The following is a 20,302-nucleotide window of genomic DNA, read 5'->3' on the forward strand; positions in this document are numbered from 1 at the left end:
AGGAGGGATAACTTCTAGTGTTGTGGCTGACAATTATTTGAATATTTCCAAATACTTAGTGTAAAGTGTTTCATTTTTTTTCCAGCACACAAAAATGATACATACTTCAAATGTTGGATGTGGTCATTTTCCTGATCTGATTATTACACAATGTGCACATGCATTAAAATATCACAATGCACATGGCAAATAAACATGGTCATTAGGTGTCGGTTAAAGTTTTTAAAGCATTAAAAATAGGAAAGGTCAGTGAGTCAGCATGTGGTGAATAACTGTGAAGATGACCATCCTGGAATTTGAAAATGATAATGTAGAGATGATCTTTATATGAAACCCTGCTAGTGCATGCCTTTTAACATAGGTTTTTGCTCCTATTTCGATCAACTTTTATTTACTGAGGATCTACTCTAAGTGAAATTCTGCTGTAGGCATCGAGATTAATAAAATGTGTATGACCCAGTCTGAAGAAATTCGCAATTCTGGATAAAGCCAATGAGGCAAGTGATGAAAAGCCACAGTGATACATGGAATGATAGAAGTGTATTTTTTAAAGTAATAAATACAGAAATCCATACAAGGATGCAATATTAGAAATATGTTTCCTAATTTGTGGTGACATATTTTTCCCATTTGTCATGCTGGTAATTTGTTTGAGACTGAATAACTATTAATGTTCTCGGTATGGAAGAATTAATAGGTTATTAATTATGTAGCTTCCCTTTAGTCTTCTTTCGATAAACAAAGTAATTCATTTAACCGAGGGATCAGTGGTGATGATTTGATTTCCCTCCCCTTCTAATGAGACGTGGAGGATGCAAATCACATCAGTTTGAGGGGCTGAAATGGAACCTCGGACCTCCAGGGGCCCTCTTTGGCTCATTGTTGCATTAACAAAAGACCAGTTAGCAGAGGAAAAATATTTCTCTTATCTAGCGCCTCACAAGGAAGGACAAAAAGTGCAGTCTTGTGTCAAGGACAGCAGAACACTACTTGGGTCTATTTAAGTTTCATTACTCAAAGCACACAGCAGTGGCCCCGACTCCCTGCCTCCTGCTCTCCCCAGGTCTCTCTCCCTATGCCCAGCCTGATCACTATCCCGTGTGGGCTCCTGCCCTGTGTCCTGCGCTGTGAAACCCACACAGCCTGCCCTTCTTGTTTTGTCACTATTTGTACCCGTTTTCTTGGTCAGCATATTGATCACCTTCTCATCTCTGGGACAAAATACTTGGCACTTGAAACTTAAAGGAGAAGAGCTTTATTTTAGCTTACAATTTCAGAGGGTTCATTGCATGGTTGGCTGGCTCCAAAATAGAAGGGGAAGGATCTGGAGGAGGGAAGTTGCTCACCTCGTGGCAGTCAGGAAGTGGAAGGAGAGAAAGAAGAACGGAGTCAGGGACAAGAGCCCACCCTTCCAGGTCACCCCTCAAACCACCTCCAACCAAGCTCCACCTCCTGACAGCACCTTCAGCCATGAGCTCCTCAATGAACGAATCCACTGATGATCCAGTCCCACCTCTGAATCTGAGACCTTGGAGGGACATTCAAGATCCAGACTGAAATAGTGTAACAGAAGCCTGGGCCACTCGGCCGCTGCACGTAAGGATGCTGTGAGCACGTGGAATCATTTATGTCCCTAGTACACAAACAGGATCCTCACACGAGGGTCCCAGATCAAAGCCAAAGGATTTTCCTCAGCAAATTCTTCTCTCTTATTACAATTTGTTACTGAATTCAGTGACATCTACATTTTTATCTTCCCAGCAGACGTTAGCAGTCAGCTCAGAGTGAGCATTTTGAAGCATCAGACTGGATTCTGTCCGTGGGTCACTGCACTGTAGACACACTCAGCTCAGAGGCAGAGCCAGGGTTGCTGCCGGGGATTTTTGCCTATCTTTCATGTGGATGATGAGGAAGAACTCTAGGGAAACCAACTGTGGTGCAAATCTGGCTGAAATTAATTTTTCTCATAATAGGGGATGTTGCATAATCTGAGTCTTAGAATGTGTTAATGTTGCCCACTATGACAAGCACGTGAGTAGGTTTCCATGAGTCATTTGATCTTATGAGGCTCATTTGAGTGGCACTTCAGTGACGAATTCCCCCTATTGGTTCAGGGACAACATGGTCTCTCCGCACCTCCATCCTTGTCAGTGTTTTAAAACAGAACAAAGAGTAGTCTTTACGAGGTATTTTATTTCTGTTAAGCCTAAAAAGCCACTGGGGGAGATGTGTAAAGTTTATTTTATTCCTGGTGCCTGGGTTGATCTAGGGATCCTCAGCCTGGTGAATGCTAGGAGATGAAACCTTTGCAGTCTGCAGGGGTGCCGACAGGTGCCTGAAGGTGGGGAGCAAAGGTCCAACACAGAGCGGTCACCTCCGGCATCACACAGCAGAGTGGAGAATGCACCTCCAGAACCGGGGGGCCTCTGTTCAATCCCACCACCTTCCTCACTTGTGGTGTGACTGGCAGCATACTGGAGCATTCTCTGCCTGTGCAGGCATCTGTGTTTCCAGAGCAGCACTCCCCAGCAAGAGGGTGACCTCTGGATGTCATTTGGGTCCCTTCTGGAAAGTTTTCCTTGCAGAGAGCACCATTCTTAAGAGATGCACTCACAGCCTCTGCCTATCTGAAGATTTGCCAGGCACTATAGGCTGTCTGGGTCTTAGTCATTTCTTGTCCCTGAGACACAACAGCCAACACCCACAGTTTAAGGAAGGAGAGGTGTATTTTGGTTCAGTTTGTAGAGGTTTCAGCCCCTGGTCCCCTGCCTCCAAGACAGGGTGGGTGGCGCATGGGCATGGCAGAGGAGAGCTGCTCACCCACTGTATGGTTGCGGGGAAGCAAAGAGGGAGAGAAGGGAAAAATGGGGAAGAGATGAACCCTTCCAGGCCTCTTCCATCAGACTCCACCTTCTCACAGCAAGGCAACTACCAGTCCTGATCCTGTCTCCTCCCAAAAGCCCACCTATGAGCTTTGGCTAGAAACTACAGTGCACCTGGGAGACCTGTGTAGCCCAGCATTTCCAAATCCTGGGGCCCAAGTAACCTCGTTTGTGAAGTAACTGCTCTGGAACAGCCTCGTGGCTCATGTTTCCTGTGGACTGTGTCGGGGGTGCTCTGCTGAGTCGAAGCATGCTTTTAGGTTGTTCCTAGACTCAGGAGGGAAACGGGCACAAACCTCTAGCTCTTCACCTGTCCTCCCATCTGCCTGTCCCTCTTACAGACACATTCACAGCTTCATGGTGAGGCTTTGGACATAAAAAATGTCGGATGTGAAGAGTCACTCAGTACACGGGAACCAGTCCAACGCTGTCACGGCTCGTGACGCAAAAGCTCATGGCCGTGTACGTTCACTCTGCCAAGGGGAGCAGGGCCAGAATACCAAAGGTGTGGAATTGCAGAAGAACCTTCTGAAGCAGTGGCCTCACTTATACATGCTCACTGTGCTAGTCTGCGTTCTTTCTGCAGAAGCAGTAATCGGTACAGCAGAGCTCCCTGAGGCATCATTCCCACATTAGCTTCTAATCTCACACTCAAGTCTCCAGTGGAGGCGGACCAACCAAGGAAGTCAGACTTGGGGAAGGCTTTGAAATGTTTGATATTTCAGCCAGGGATTCAGCTCCATGGTTTTACCACCTGCTTCACAAGTGCAAGGACCCGAGTTCGACCCCGGGTACCAAAAAATAAAAACGTTTGATATTTCAGACAGTTCTGTGGGAAGTAGACTTTAATAACCCGGTTAAGGGAAATGGCCAGTTTCCTCTGCTGAGCCGCCCTTGTCCAAACTGGGGCAGTATGGGCAGTCTTGCCGTACCAGGACCATGAATGTGAGCTCGGAGCACAGCTGGCCCGGTCTCTGCTGCGTGGCCTTGGGCAGTTGCCAAGCCTCTCAGAACTCTGCTCCTCCTTCTGAAAGTCAGAGCAGGGGAGAGGGTTTAAGGTTGAGCCGGTGCCTACAATCCAGTAAAGGTTAGTTTGCTCTGTTCACTCCCAGTGTTTGGGTAATTAAGAATAATTACGATAATTCAAGTAAATTTTGATTTATTCATGTTGGGAAAAAAAATGGAAGTACAGAGCCCCCAAGGATAAACAGCTACAGGGAAGCTCTGTAATAGAAAAGGCTTTGACCCACGGCTGTACCACTTTCCTAACCTTTGATTTCATTGGCTTTCTTCAAAATGGAGCCATAAGCATTGTTTTTCTGCACATGATAATCAAGTGACTGTGTCAGCCATGGAAAGGTAGCTGGGCTCATCAGTGAATGGCTTCTTGGCGCCTGGTCATAAGCCATGGGCCTTGGGCCCCAGCAAGCCCAGGCCCCTCGGGAAACTCAGGAGCCTTGGTCACACTCAGCACAGGAAGCTGGGTGAGCATCCCATCCTGTAATGGAAACAGCAGCACTGAAATAAAACACTGTCGTCACATTAGCAGCTCACACTGCGGAGAAAACAAACGTCAGAGCTCTGCCTTCGCGGCAGTGGGAGGTGGTTGTCTTGTGAGCTGTGTTCTCCTATGCTGCAACCCGCTTTTATGGAAATGAAATAGCTTTGGGGTCCAGGTGGTCATTCCAGGTCTCTCTTTCATTCTTTAGGATGAAGTCTTCATGTTGGCGCAGGGATCCCTTTTCTCCCTCAGAGTTCCAGGATTCGTGTGGCTGCCTGGTGAGTTCTGCAGCAGTTTTGATCTTTTAAATAAAAGCTTTCAGAGAAAAAAATGGGTTTACTCCAACCATAAAGTCTTTTGTTTTTGTTTTCCAAGTTGCTATGACTTTTTGGTTCATTTGATTGGCTGCTGCCAGGGAATGTCTCCCCACCTCATCCCCCAAGTGAGCATTACTTATGCAGCGCTCTGCTCTGCTTGCCCGCTGCCCCCCGACTCCTGGCCTCCTGCACCTGCTCATCAGGTCCCCTTCAGGCCTTAGGCTGGTGAGCCAGCTTCCATTGATAGAAGCTGGAATTGTCCCATGGGGAGCTTTGCCTCATCCTTCAGGGCAGGATGACCTCTGGGCATTCATCAGATTTTTATTTGAGTTCTGAGAGCTGGATAATAAAAGCTGAGATCCCTAACTATGACTGATTCACTTGTTTTTTTTTTTTTTTTTTTTTTTTTTTTTTTTTTTGAGATAAGGTCACACTACATAGTTCAGGCTGGCCTTGAGCTCACTGTGTGGCCCAGGCTGGCCTTGAACTTGTAGTGACCCTCCTGCCTCAGCTTCCCACATTCAACTAATACTCCATTCTTGAGGTGAAGGACAACGCTGCCTGGTCTGTGGAGGAGAACACACCGAAATCAATGTGGAAAATGGATTGAAGCGCCTCTCAGGGGAGTTTCCAAAGCTAGTTAATAAAAGACACAGTCCTGTTTTCTACAGCCCATCCGCAGTGACAATTGTAATTTACCTAAAAAAAAAAAAAAAGGGAAAGAAAAAAATCTCAGTGGAGGATCTGTAAGGGACATGGCCGCATGGAGAACACGTCTGTGAACCTTTCTAGTTATGGCCCTGCGATGCTTTCCTCTTAATGAATTCTGCAGCAGGTTTGCTTTTGCAGAGCTTGGTCTGATTTCCTCTCCGAGAGCAAAGTTGGGGATGCAGGAGAGCTATCACCTGGAGCCCCCACCAAGAGCTGCAGGCCGAGGGGCTGCCGGCTTCCCGGGGTCCTCTTGGCGTGGGGCCTAATCGGCTCCACTATGCCTGAAGCTCCTTTGCTCTGACCAGCTGGCTTTTGCTCAAGACTTTTTTTTTTTTTTTTTTTTTTGACACAACTATTTGTTTTTCTCTGTTTTGCTTCTTCCGTGCACTCATAAGCCTGTAATGTTTCTCTGCATTTTTATTCTTCACCGTTGATTTAAGCATCCTATTATACGAGGAGCTTTTGTTTACCAGCTTCCAAAGTCTATTTTGATTAGATTGCGTGTCAGTGATTTAGGGATAAATGAGCAAATATCAAAATGCTTTATGTCTGTGTTCCTAAATCGCATCTAACTTACATGCACTGCAAGACTTCAGCAATATGTATGAAAGAATAAAAGGTTTCACGTGAAAAATTCTCTAGCCAAATACGATTTTGAAATGCTGGGTAAAGCAAAGGACTCAGCAGAATAAAAATAGGGTTTTAGAAAGACACATCTTGATGCAGTGGTCTGATGGGTTAGAGGGAGAAATGCCAGAAGCAGAGAAGATTTAAAGGTGGTTATGTTAATCCTAAACATGATACTTGGGGTTTGGTGGAATCATTTTTCTACCTGTCTGTTTTAACTGACAAGTAGAAATTGTATCTATGTGTTGTAGACTGTGAAGTTGTAATACATGCATAGATTTTAGAATGGCTAAATCCAAATTTGCCAGACAGAATGCATGGATTAAATAGCTGGAGGTAGCCTTAGGGCAGTGGGACTGGTTAATTGTCGATAGACTGGTGCTGAGATGATACTTGTAAGCTCCAAAGTTTACTCAGGTGACAGCCGAACAACATGACAATATTATTTTAAGCTTCATTTCCCTTTTCTTTCTTTCTTTCTTTCTTTCTTTCTTTCTTTCTTTCTTTCTTTCTTTCTTTCTTTCTTCTTTTTCTTTTCTTTTTTTAGTACTGCAGATCGAACTTGGGTCCTTGTGCTTGAGAGGTGGCAGGACCACCGAGCTAAATCCCTGGCCTAGGATACAATGTTTTCAAGTTGAGTCACCACGTGTCCCACACTAGCCCTCTAAATCTTATTTCCCCCATTTGACTGATGATTTGTGTACTTTGACCCACGTCTCTCCAATGCCCTGTCCTCACCACCACTGCCTCTGGCAACAACGATTTGACTCTGTTTATGTTTCCAGTTTGGCTTAACTCTAATTGACAGCAAGGGTTATTCTTTTGCACATCTTCCCCCAGGCCTGCCTAGCAGGGGTCTGAAAGTGACACCTTCAGCCTGAAGAACCTTTCTAAAACCTTTCCTAAACTCTTAAAAAATGTATTTCTAAATTAACAGCAAACCCATGCATTAGATCAGGTTGTTCTTATTTTTTTTTCAGCTTTAATTGAGTTTATTGGTACATTTTCGGGATACAGTACAGTTACATTCATTGTTGGGATCTTGTACCTCTACATGACAAGTCTTGGTTCTCATTTTTTCCCCTTGTCCCTGCCCTCCCTTCACCCCCTCCTCCCCTCCCCATCTACAACCACTTTATTTCCATCTTTTCATTATCTCACATTTTTTTCTTTTCCCTTTTCACCCTTCCCCTACCTGTCCCACCTTCCCTACACCTTTAGCTCCTTTCTTCCCATTTCTCAATGTCAGTAATCTCATTAGGATCTTCTGTATTATTGCAGGTTATTCACACCAGAGATTTTTTGCCTTTGCAGATGAGGACAGGCGCTTCCAGAGCTGGAAGGGAAGGCGCAGGGCCCGAGCATCTGTTTTCTGTACATTATCTTCTCCCTTATTCTGGCCCAAATGGCTTTGCACTCATCAGAGTCTGCACTGCTCTGTGATGTGCGTGCCCTCTGCAGGTTCCAGGGCTGACTGCGGCCTTCTCCCTTGCTTGGCACTCATTTCCTGTGTCAGACCCCAAGCTGCCACTGTCCTGAGCCATGGAGAGGGGCCGTGTAAGTTCCACTTTAGACATCTGTGAGAAGAACACATGCCTGGGAATGCTCTGCTTCCCTTCCTCCCCGTGGATGCCTCTGTCTCCCTGTCAGCTTTGTCAAACCCAAGATCACCCCAGTGAAAACATTTTTCCCTTTTTAGATCTTACAAATCTCCCCAAACTTACGCACAGTAAAGGATCTGAAGTCCTCAGATATAATTGACTGCCAGGGTCACTGTGGAATTCCTGCACCATCCTCAGATGTAGGAGGCTCTGGAAGAGATTTCAGAAATCAGAACACATAGTTTATTAAACATCGAAAGCTAGGGAAAGTCACGCTTAGTTTAAAGCAATGTCAAGAGGCCCGTTTGTAAGTTATGAAACTTTCTCTTCTATCTCTTTGGAAACAATGACAGATGTGTCCAAATAGAAGCGCTGGGGCTGCCTACCTGACCAACCGCCTGGGCCACACCCTGTTTAATCTCTCCGAATTCCCCGTGGAGCAGGACTTACTGGTGCCATCTGAAAAACCAAGGTGTGTTCAGAACTGTCCCTGGGTCTGGATCTTTTCTGTTGTCTTTGAATCACAGTCGCCCCTGAGTATAGGGGTGGGTTCAGGGACCCTCTAGGTATCTTCTGTAAGAGATGAAGACAGATACTACAGTGATCCATGTGGGTCCATCCATGCCATAGCTAGATCTTGGAAACAGCCTGTGTGTCCACCAACAGAGAGTGGATGAGGAAAGTGTGGTGTTTACACACAATGGAGCACTACTCTGCCATAAAGAGGGACAAACGAGGCGTCTGTGGGAAAATGGATGCAACATGACACCATAATGTTCAGTGAAATAAATCTGACCCAAAAGCTTAAACGTCATGTGGTTTCTCTTATATGAGAACCCCAAACTGTAAAAGAGCAAAATGAAAGATAATAGGAAGTAGGGAGATAGACCTTTCTCAAAGGGGAAGGGGACCAAGAGATGGAGGGAGTGAGGAGAGAAAGGGAATTAAGAAGGAATTAAGATGTGTTATGTACATGCACAACCCCACACAAGGGAGGCAAGCATTATGCCGGCAAACATGTTCTGCGTGGAATTTACATGCGACTTCCTGTGTACATCAGATCATCTCTAGATGGCTGTCATATCTAATACAATGGAAATGCGACATAAGTAGTCATTGCTCTGTGTTATTTAGAGAATGACAAAAAATAGTCTGGTATATACCCAGCTACAGTCTATTTATTCGTAATGTTTTCCATCCACACTTGGTTGGATCCACAGATACAAGGGCTGAGGATGCCATTGTTTCAAATGCTAATGGTCCTGCAAACTCAGAAGTTTGACACTCACTTTGGTGCTTGTCAAAGTCTTGGGGCCGTGTGTGCTGTGGCCCTAATCAGATTCCTCTCTGCGGACTTCCAGTCTTGAAGCCTTAGGGAATCTCTCAGTAGGATTCCGTCCGTGGCCATGGCAGGAACCCCGCAGCGATTTCACTGGTTTCAGGGCTGGGAGCAGATGCGGCAGCATAATGAAATAACGGCCTTTCTGGAATTTCTGCGCAGCTCCTGTCTTAAAATTCCTGCTAGGCAACTTCTGGGAAAGCTTTTGCTCCGTGCCTGTTTTCCTTCAGCGAGAAAGGGTGTACCCGTGCAAGGGGGTGAATTCTCTGTGCCTCGAATCTCAGTGACATTTGCCATACTGTCTCCAGCTCTCCGCATTTTACATGTTGCCTCCCACACACAGCACCCTGGGCTCTGTGGGAAACCTTGGATCCCCTGCCCAGGCCAGCATGCCCCTGGGTCACCGTCCCTCAGACACTGGCCTGGCTGTCCTCTGAGTGGTTTGCCTGCAGCTCTTTGCTGCCACCCCCTCGGACCCTGAACCCCACCCTGGAGTCTCTGGCTTCCTCCCTGACCCTGACTGTTGGCATTGTTTCAGAGCTAGGAAGTTGTGTGTGCAGAACTTGGAGATGCACCGGCTCTGGTGCATCTCAGTGGTCACCAGCTTGCTTGGAAATGCATGCTGCACAGTGTCATGGTTGGTCCTCGGCCCATGTCTGTTGAGGGAATGAATGAATGAATCCCTGGGTCTCAGTTTTTCCAGTGAGTGTGGGATTTGAGGCTCTTTTCAGTCTCTTTCTACCCAGAGCCTGGGAATTGCAGCTTCCTATGCACCTGATGGCTAGGGTCAGCTGTCTGGGGAAGCTTAAGAAGCACCAGGTATCACTGAGGTCACAGAGATAAAAGACAGCACTCACACCCAGGAGCAGGTCTCAGAGCTGCCTGGAGGACAAGCTGGCAAGTGCAGACCCAACCCATGCAGTGGCCGGTAGAAGGGACAGATGCAGGTGTGGGACAATTCCAGAGAGGAGGATCTCACCAGCCGCCTCTCATCCTATGGTGCCTCCCAGGCCCAGGAGCCTTGTAAGTGGGGAGAGAAGGGAGCAGAGGAGGGTAACAACTTAGGCCCCAGTAGTCCTGAGTGTGGGCTCCTAGGAGAATGACCCGAACTTCAGCTGAGACCTGGGTCACCAGCATGACCCCAGGTGACATGCATTTCCTAGCCAGGTGTTCATGCCAAGAAGCACATGCTCCAGTGTGACCAGCTCTGTCCAGTCTTTCCTAAGCAGTGCTTGTGCTGGGCACCTGCCTGGGGGCTGCCCGTGCCCCAGAGCGGGTGGAGAACTGTGTGGCCGCTCTGACCAGCATGATAGGCGCTTGTTCTCTGGGTAGCCATCGTGCATCCTGGCTGGAGCACTGACACCATGTTTACTGTCAACAGCCTCGGAGGTTGGTCGTTTGGAGTGCGGGCCCCCAGCGAAGTAGAAGATGTGAACACAAACACCTCACAACAAAGAACTCTGGCAAAGGTAACAGTATTCTTTACTTTTTCTCCCTGTTTTAGATGATATCCAGAGCAGCTAAACATCCAACTGTAAGCTGAGCGCAGTGGTACATGCCTGTAGTCTCAGCACTCTGGGAGGCTGAGGTAGGAGGAGCCCATTTGGGCATCTTAGTGAATATGCAAGACCCCGTCTCAAAAGAAAAAGCCCGAGATGTAGCTCAGTGTGAAGGCCTAGGGCTCTGTCTTCAGTAACAACAAAACAAAAACAAATCCAAATACATTTGGAGACCAGAGTTGAAGGGAGAGATTAAGCCCAGTGCTTGTCACTGAGCATTGTGGATGCTTGTACATAAACATTCCCTTGAAAGAGAAATATGAATTGTCTTCCTTTTGGTGGTTTAGAAATAGAACAAATAGATTACTGCTTCTTGTCAGAACAGGACTTCACCAGCAAGATCTACAGCTAGTGAGAAGACCATCTCTTGTTCAATACACCCATAGTTGCATTATGTAGAAGTGTCACTCTGTCCCTGGTGGCCAAGGACTTTTTTGTACATAAACTTGAGTTCATCTTAAAGGAGGCTGGGTGGACACAGCTGACACAAAGACAGTGGCAGTAACATGGGACAAGTCTTAGGGGCTCTGGCAGGACTGTCATGAATGAGGACATTCCTAATGGCATTGCGGAATGAGGCAGGTAGGGTGGGGCTTCAGGGATGCCAGAGGGGCGAATGACAAAGTTTCCCGAGGGAAGAAGTCCACACAACCATAAAAGACGGGGAAATGGAAGAATCCAAGTGCTCAGTTCTTGCCAGTGGGGAAACTGTGGCATTGCTGGGAGTACAAATTGGAAAGAAAGAGGCCAGTCTGGTGAGTGGGTGGATGTGAGGATAGCATAGGACGTCAGTGCGGAGTGACCCTCAGCCTTTCTTTGCTTAGCCTGTGGTGTTGGATCTGCTCTGAAGCTCACCACAGAGCCTGTGGCACAGGGCCTCTCCAGGGCCCCCAGGAGCCCTCCTGGCTCCTGGTTCTGGTGAGTGGATAGCTCAGCAGCACAAGGACAGGTGTGTGAGGAGGTTTACTCAGTGCATAAAGGTTCTCAGCGGGACCTCCGCCATATAATCCATGATGAAAACCTGCTTGGTTACACTGCACAGTTTACTCCCAGTAGAAAAGTCGAAGTCACAGCGCGGATGCTTAGAAATCCCTTCTTCAGCTGAGGTCCGCTCAGACTGCTCTTCCTTTCCAAGCAACAAGAAGACTTACAGCTCACTGTGAAACTATCATCATTTGAAAGTTGGTAGGAAAACCACCCAAGGTGTATTTGCTTTATATACTGGAGCATGCGCTCCATGATGAAGACAGACCTCACATACAGAAGTCACATGCTTTCCTTGAAGCACAGTTTGACTCTAATGCCGGCACACCCAGACCCTTCCTCCCTGCAGCAGATGCCTTTGCTCCGAGACATCCGCTGCCTGGGTTGGGCTCTTGTTTGGGAATGAGGTGGGACTGGCCTCAGTCACTCTTGCTTGTGTTTAGATTGTTCTGCACTGCACCAGATGTATCCAAGCAGCAGTTTCTGGAGTTTTCCCTGGTGTCTGGTGTGTTTTTTGCCAGACACAGGCCAGCGAATGAGGTGCACGTGGCCCTGTGGGTTCTCCCTAGGGTCCTGAGGAACCCGATACAGTGAGGTATGAGGGCAGTCCGCGCTCTGACCCCATGCCCCAGATGATTGCAGTAACCTCTCAGTAATGAATGACCCGTGGTCCTTTCTGCCTGCAGGCCACATTCGCATGAAATTGTGCTACAATTTCCATAGTCCTTTTGCAGGAAAAAACAGGAAATTTGCACATGAATATGCATAACATATGATTCATTATACTGTAAAATGTCTCTTGTGCAACCTTTCCTTGAATTATTTTACTCACATCTTGAGTGTTTAGCTTATTTAATCAAAACACCCTTTAGAGTGTGTATACTTCGCCTGAAACGTCCAGTCATACTCTAAACACACTCGGAACACACTCGAGACACACCCCCAGACATTGTGTTCCCTGGAATTTCACCCCGAGGAATAGCCCTGAAGTGGTTTCCTCTCTGGCTGCTACATAGGTATTTTCCTGCCAGCCATTAATCCTGACTCCTGAGAGGAAAGGTGTGTTTCCAGCTGGCACAGTGTGGTCCTAAAAGGAGATGAAATTCCTATTTCACGTATTGGCCTTTATCACTTCCTGACTTGTGGGCCATCAGGGGAAGAAATCCTATGACTTCTCTTCAGAACACAGTGCAGTTTTAGAAAACTGGTCTTTGGAGGAAAAAGCAAAGCCCTTCCTCTGAATGAGGTGAAATCCTAAATGCTAATTTTCAGATCATCATAAAGCATGCACCGCTTACTTAAGTGCTTTATAGAGCCATTCTTGGATAAAGACTGATTTACAGAAGAGTGGAAAGCAGGCTGAAGGACCTTTTAAACTGTTTTCCTTGAACCTTTGAGCTAATCATGTGCTGCCCACACAGTAATGTGGAGCAAACAGGGTCACCAGGAATGCAACAGTGCGTGTGCCTTTAGCTCTCAGTGCAGTCAGGTTGCTGTGGGCTGAGCTAACCGTGGTCCCTGCTGCCTGTCACTTAAATGCTCCACAGCGGGGGCCTGGTTCTGCCCCCCCGACAATGCTGCTGGCTCATCACCCGCAAAGTCCCTTGACTCCACTCCCTGCCATGTGCTTCCTGGCCTGTGAACTTCCACGGGTACATGTGAGGAAGGTGTTCTCAGCTTGCCCACAGGAAGCCAGGCTCTGTGTACCTTCTGCCCTGAGCCCAGCCAATCCTGGTTTCTTGGTAGGGTTCCCTACGGAGCATTTGAGCTGTTTCTGTAACTCAGGTTCACAAGCCACATTCATGGTGCTTGTGTGCTCTCCGTAATGTTAAACACCGGGATTTGGGGGTGTGAGGGTAGCAGGGAGCACCGCCCCTTAAGCTCTGTTCCCTTTTGAGCCCCAGAACATCCCTTAACACCGTCATTCTTTCAGTGAAGGTTCTCAGAGCCACACCCTGCAGCTTGTTCTGAAGATTGCTTGACATTTTGCCTAGAAATCTCCCACTCAGGTTTATCGGGCACAAGTTCTACCTTTAAAGTTGAAAGTTTTACCAACTATTTTAGTTCTGTATCGTATGGATCACCAAGTTATCAGTTACCTGTGGCAGATTTCTGACATTTTTTCCCCAGCATTCCTACAGGTTTTATCAACTACTTCTAGATTCACCAGTATCTTTACATCACCTGCTTGCTGATCTTAAGTAACACACCCTCTCAGTGCTCTTACTGTATCAGTTGTGTCTTGCCACAGTATTGTTAGGTAACAGTAATTATAGACCTTAGAGGCCTCAACAATACAGTATGTATAGCTTAGGAGTCTTCAAGGTTCTGCCACAATAGGCCAGCCTTGGCTTCCTGAGTGGCTAGGGTTTGTGGAGATACAGGATGAAGTGAAGATTTTACTATTCACAGGTCCAGAGGGCTGTAGTGCATGTCCAGAGGTCACATGCAGAGGTCAAGGTGGAGAGAGGTGGGGGGGATTAGAAGAAGGAGAAAGAGGAGGAGGAGGAAGGGGAGAGGGCAGGGGAGCAGGAGGACAGGATGGGCCAATGCAATGGGCAAATTTCCTACAGGGAGATTTCACTGGTGGCTTTAAACTAAGAAGCACAAGTTTCAGCAGGTCACACTGAGGCTGCCATCCTGTGCGTCTGCACTGTCCTTGTGGGGGGTGCGGGCCAGTCATATAGGCTGCATCTCCCCAGCTTGTCCCATAGGAGGAGGTCTCCCAGCGAAAGTTGTGAAAGGCAGACACTTGGACCAACCAAGCAGAGGACCTGGGAGGAGGGGAGGACCTGGAGCTGTGTCAGGTGGGCTGAGCCTTGCTCTGCTCAGATAGGCACTTGTTAAACCTCCGCCAGCCTCATATACCATGGGTTCCCTGGCCAGAGTGGGACCCACAGCACAGCTCTGCTCCGACTGGAGCTCGTGAAGTCACCTGCAGAGGGCACGGGTGCATGGCAAGGACCTGGGGACAGGGACCGGTGGGAGGGCAGCTCCTGTCTCCCCAGCAGCATCCCCAGCAGCTCTTTCCTCTGTGCCACACTCCTGTGTCACTGTAAGTTGAAGTCATCCTGCTTTTGAAACAAAGATTCAAGCAAGCAAGCGAAGCAGAACAAAACCAAATTTAACACTTCTAATCCCCTGGCAAAGGCTACTACTTTCTATGATTTTTTTTCCCTTCCAGATAAATGTATAAGAAAAGCAGGCTGGGAGTGGAGGTGCATGCTTGTAATCTGAGTACTTGGGAGGCTGAGGGGGGATCCTGAGTTTAAGGCCAGCCTGGGCTACATAGTGAGACTGTTTCTTTTTTAAAAAAATCACTCTTAGAGATGGGGGAAGAAGGGGAAGTGAAAAGAATTAAGATGGCTGTGTACACATATGAACTCCCCATGATGAATGTAATCCTTTTGTACTGTAAGGAAATTCTAAGAAAACTAAAAACCAAAGTAGAGCATCTCACGTGGGCTCAAGAGTTTTCTAAATTAGCCGGTCCCTCTGGTCCCTAGTCTTGAACAGGATTTGGTCTGGGTGGTTTTGGGAAATCAAGTCCCTGTGTGGGTGTGTCCGAGGGTACAATGTGAGGCTATGGCCTGGAGGGGCCTCGGCCTCTGCCTCCACCTCAGGAAGCAGCCAGGCCTGCTCCTGACTGGTCTGAGCATGCTCCGTTCAGGGACCTGGGTTTCAGCTGCTTGAGACTGGCTGCTGTCTCTGGGGCGCAGGGCTCCCCAGGCCAACTCTGCAGGTGCAGTCTTGAACTTTCAGGCACATCTCAAACTTCCTTCCTTCTCCTGGGAGCCTAAAGGAGGATTGGCCAGGGCCACCCTGTGCAGTTAGAATACTCCAGAGGGTATCAGAGGTGTGGAAGGCTGGGGTCTGTCTTCCAGCCCAGAAGGAAGTGGAGCAGGTTCTGTTTTGGTTTTTAAAGCACTGAGCATATTTTATTTCTCAGCCATCCCAGGGACATAATAGTTGCTGCAGCCGGGTCCCAGGTGAAGAACGCTGATCACAGCAGGATGTGGAGACACTGGGGATGTCAGGTCTGGTCCAGCTCTCACTTTGCACAAACTTTGGAGAGAACCTGAAGCTGGTGTGCTTTCCGGGGCAGCATTAACCTGCAGGTGGATGGTCTCTTGCAAAAGACAGCATTGAGCAGGGAAGTGAGAGCTTCAGTGGACTGAATGAAGACCTCTACTCTGGATGATGCTCTGTGTTTCTTGGGGACACTTGCCAGCTCCCAGACGGAACATTTGTTTTTCTTTAAAACACGGATATCCCCAGGGTAGACAGTGATGGTTTGATCTGGACTTGAATAACACTGTGCTCTCCGATTCCTCCTTCACCTTTGTCCTCACTGACAGCATGCAGCTCTGTCCTCCACACTCAGCAGATGTTGGGTTCGCTCTATTTGGAGAAATAATGTTCTGCGTTCAGTTATTAATTTGAAAGTAATCTCTTTTTTTTCTGATCATCTTCCTCGCTTTTAATTTGCAGGTCAAATTTCATTAGCTTACCAACTGAGAAAGAAAAAAAGATGACAGGCTTCGGTTCCCTTTTCCCTCTGAGACCATAATTATAGAGCGACATTCATATTTGTTCTGGGGAAAAATTAATCTATTTTTAGCTGGAAATTATATGCTTGAGATAAATATGGAATTAGCAGACTGGAGCTGCTTGCTCGGTGTTGGCCAGGCGGGAACTGTAGCTGAGCCGTTCTCAGGTGCAGCTGACACTCATTGACACGAGTCCCCGCCCTGCAAGAGGCTGAAGAACTCACTTCTCCAGCAAAGCGCCATTAAATTGCCTCTGTTTTTTAGGTGTGGTATAATCAGAAGAGCTTTCACTCCCTGCCTTCCTACTTAAATCATCTGAACAATCTCATTTTGTGGAGACACTTGCCCCCTGCTCTGGACTGGAGACAGTACGGTAAGGTCATTTTTCATGAGTTAGACTTGGCTGCTTTCTAAAGAGCTGTATTTTTAGAATGACAGAAGCAGAAATGAATTTGGAGTAGGAAAGTGAAGCACAAAGGGGAGATTTCTGCCTGGAGCTGATCTGTGGGTAAAGTTGCATGAGACTGTGGGTGCTTCCTGCCTCTGCTTCCCAACGGACATCTGACTTCCTGCAGACCATGGCCTCAGCCCTCAAGGAGAGGAGCAAAAGGCACACGAGCCTTTATGCAGCAGCTATTAAACATCTTACAGAAGCAGAAGCAAATTCCCATGTGAAGGACATTTGTGTGGAATGCTGCAAAGGAGAACACAAATCACAAATAATACTGTGATTTGATTTTTGCAGGGCCCTCAGCCCATCTGTGTTGATCATTGCTTGGTAACTGAAGCTTTCTTATTTCACTGAATGACACAGGTCCATTTCTGCAATGCAGGGTTAATTTATTGGTTCAAGGGAAGCTTTATTTGCTTTACTTGCGTGAATGTTATCATTTTTCAAGCTAATTCAGTTTTTTAAAAAAAGAATCAGGAAATATTAGCAACAATAGGCCATATCCATTATCATTTATCCACAAAATATGTTTATTGAAGTATTCATTTGCATAGAAATCAATGCTGAATACAGTGGTACCTCGGTTCACAAACTTTTCTTTCCATGATTCTGGTTACAAACTCAGCTGGATGAGAATGGCCTCAGATTTCCCCAAAAGGTCAACATTGAACTGAACCACTGAATTTAATTCAGTTCTTGTCCAATTTGGCTTGTGACCAGAATGGTGGAAAGAATTAAGTTCATGAACCGAGGTCCCGCTGCATCCCTCTACCATGCTTTCGCTTCACTCTAATGCTACTTCACTTTTCCATATTTGCTTTTTCTTCCCTAACAATTTTTCTTTTCAGTGCTGGGGACTTGAACCCCGAGCCCCACACATGCTAGGCAAGAGCTTTATCACTGGCGTATTTATTACCAGTTCTTAAAATACATGGATTTTGTGGCACTGTAATAATTTCATAATGACAGGAATATAAAACGTTTAAGATGTGTGTGACTAAGCAAAGCCCAAAGATGTATAAAGTCGTCCAGAGGAGGGAGCGTGTGAGAGATCCAAAGCATACCATGGGCTCCATTAGCTGCTGCCTATCCACCGTCACGTTTAATGTCCCCATCAGGCTGAGGGTGGTCATGTCTGCCCACCTTGCCGTCGAGAAAGCAGATGTTCTGAGAAAGCAGCAGCTGTGGGCCCCAGCAAGTTAGTAATGGGGCCCTGACCAGATTCTAAGTCTGGCGAAGAGGAGCCCTAGCTTTGCTGCTGCATGGCAGAGAGCTAGCTCCTTTCCCGGGACACACTGGCCTCGGGCCTGCAGCAGGGGCGGATATGTACTTTCTGAGGCTGTGCTTGGGCTTCAGCATTGCATGGCAGGATCTAGCCTCCCATTAAGCACGCTCTCCACTGCTGTGCCTCGCCCCCCTCCTGGGCTCCGAGGAGGAATCAGTGCATGTTCAGACAGGGAGGGGTCCAGGCTGACTGCATCAGAGTCCAGGACAGGGAAATAATTGCTGATCTCCCTGGAAAGACTGGTCGAGGTCGAATTCTGCGGGTGAGAAGTGTGGACTTAACTGTTGCGGGACAGACTCTCCAGATACTGGGGGGTGCAATTGATGGGGTCACGGTATGAGTTAGAAAGGATGGAAGGGGAGGGCTGGGACAAGTAGAGGCCCACCGAAGGATGGTGACCCAGGCCAGGCCAGGTGAGACGGCAGAGAATCAAAGTGGGGCAGGCGGAGGGAAGGTCATGGTGCTGGGGAGGAGAACGAGAGAGGGTATAAGAACCGGAAATACCACTCCTGCTTTCTGTGTTAAATGACTTCCTGTTCAGTCCCCGCAGCCTCATTGCAATGTTGAGAGCAAGAACTATTTTCTAGGAAGGGGACAGGTGGCCTGCACAGGGTCAGAGATGGCGGTGCTATCCCCAACAGAAGCGATAATGAGTTCAGGGCGCTGGGGAGAAAGTCAGCAGCATGGGGGCCACTGCACCCTCACCCCGAGGACCCATGCTGCTAAAGGTGCCAGTGAGGCCCCACAGAGGGTGGGCAGAGAGCCGGGTGTGGCCCCAGGTGGGGAGGTCTCGGCCCAGAGGCAGGAAGGGGCAGAAGACTCCAGAGTCATCAGGAGAGTGAGTGCAGGACTTGGCTGGATCCTGCGGGCAAATGTGATGGTGATGAGAATGGAAGTCAGAAGAGAAGGAACGAAGAAGCTGCATGTGTGTGTGTGTGTGTGTGTGTGTGTGTGTGTGTGTGTGTGTGTGTGCTCATGAGTGTTTGTGCATGCATGCGAAATAAGGAATAATGCAAAGTTTCAGCAGGCTGAGGAGATGAAGAGGTATGCTTATGTAAAATAAACTGGATATAGTGGTACAAGCCTGTGATTCTAGCTCTGTGGGAGGCTGAGGCAGGAGAATCACAAGTTCAAGCCCAGCCAGGTCAAGTTAGCAATTCAGTGAGACTCCCACCCTCTCAAAGAAAAACCCCAAAACCAAAAAACAAAATAAAAAATAGAGAAAACCCTCAAAAAGGGTTGGGATATAGTGAAGGTCCCAGGTTCAGACCCCAGGACCATGAAAGAAAAAAAGCATTTACTAAAGGTGTGGGCTTTTCATTTGTTTGTTGAAGGGTTGTGCTGACTTGAAAAATGCATACATATATCATTGGTCATGAGATAATTCTTTAAAGGTACATTACTTGTCTTTTTGAAACTTCTGGTTGTAGCTTGACTTATTCATGCAGTTAGCACGGGAAGAGAAGGACTGGGCAGTGTGCGGGGAAGGCTGTGTCAGGAGTTACTACCAGAGAGATGACTGAAACTGCCGCTCAGAACTCTCCCAGGCCCAGGGGAGGGAACACGGAGGTGTGGGGCAGAGGCCCGTGCCGCCTTGGTGTCCGAGTCCCCGTCGCTTCTGCTGCCTCCCTTCCGGAAGGAAGCACATTTGTGGGGACTCAGATCCACTTACATCGATTCAGTCCTGAAATACCATCAAGATGTTGACATTTGCTGCCAAAGTGTTGTAAAACGTGACAACGGAACTCGCTCCGGCACGCAGGACTCTCCATGCCTCGCTATGGCCTGGGCTTCCTGAGGGAAGGGCTGTTGAGGCCAAGATGTCCCTTCAGCTTCCTCCTTTGTGGCCCTTCTTGTCTGCCCTGGCCATGGCCAGGCCTTCATGCACCCCGACGTGTTCCTCATGCCTTGGCTCAGGCTGCACCTGTCCTTTTTGCACCCTAAGGGTTTCTGCTCAACTGTTTGTTTGTTTGTTTTTCCCCAGTAGTGGGGATCAAACCCAGGTCTTTTGCTATATCACCCACTTTTTTTCCTTTAAGTTTTAATTTTGAGACAGGGTCTTATTAAGTCACTAAATTGCTCGGGCTGGGCTTGAATTTGTGATCCTCTTGTTTCAGCCTCCCAGAGTGCTGGGGTTACAAACCTGTACCATTAGGCCTGGCTCCTTCTCGACCTCCAAGGCCCAACTCAGGTTTCTTGTAAATCCATCAGGATCTTTAACACTGTTGCAAAATGAGTTAAAGGCTTCATCTCTCTTTTCCCAGTCAATAGCTTCTAAAGCTCATCCACACATGCATTTCCAAGAAGTATTCATGTATTATAATGTATTTTCAAGAGACCTTGTTAGCTCATTACAACACCCAGTACTTTTCATTGCCATTATAGGTTTGCACCTCTTATCTTTGGTAATAAGAATGCAAAATCCTCACAGAAGGTGTTTCTGTTACGGATGTTTGTGTTTTTCTAAAGTCTTTATCCATAAGAGGATTTCAGTA

At 47.5% G+C, this 20,302-nt stretch overlaps 1 protein-coding gene across 1 annotated transcript in view; it reads left to right on the forward strand.

The window, feature by feature from the left end:
* Abca13 (ATP binding cassette subfamily A member 13) overlaps positions 1-20,302 on the forward strand; it is a 337,625-nt gene that overhangs the window by 216,819 nt on the left and 100,504 nt on the right. Inside the window, exons 46-49 of the mRNA XM_010624894.2 lie at positions 4,585-4,661; positions 7,993-8,111; positions 10,360-10,447; positions 16,336-16,444. Of these exons, the coding sequence (XP_010623196.1) occupies positions 4,585-4,661; positions 7,993-8,111; positions 10,360-10,447; positions 16,336-16,444 (393 nt within the window). The remainder of the gene's footprint in view (positions 1-4,584; positions 4,662-7,992; positions 8,112-10,359; positions 10,448-16,335; positions 16,445-20,302) is intronic.

The sequence above is a fragment of the Fukomys damarensis genome, unplaced genomic scaffold (genome assembly GCF_012274545.1).
Source record: "Fukomys damarensis isolate Sample0158 unplaced genomic scaffold, DMR_v1.0_HiC HiC_scaffold_17, whole genome shotgun sequence".
In the NCBI taxonomy this organism is placed as follows: Eukaryota; Metazoa; Chordata; class Mammalia; order Rodentia; family Bathyergidae; genus Fukomys; species Fukomys damarensis.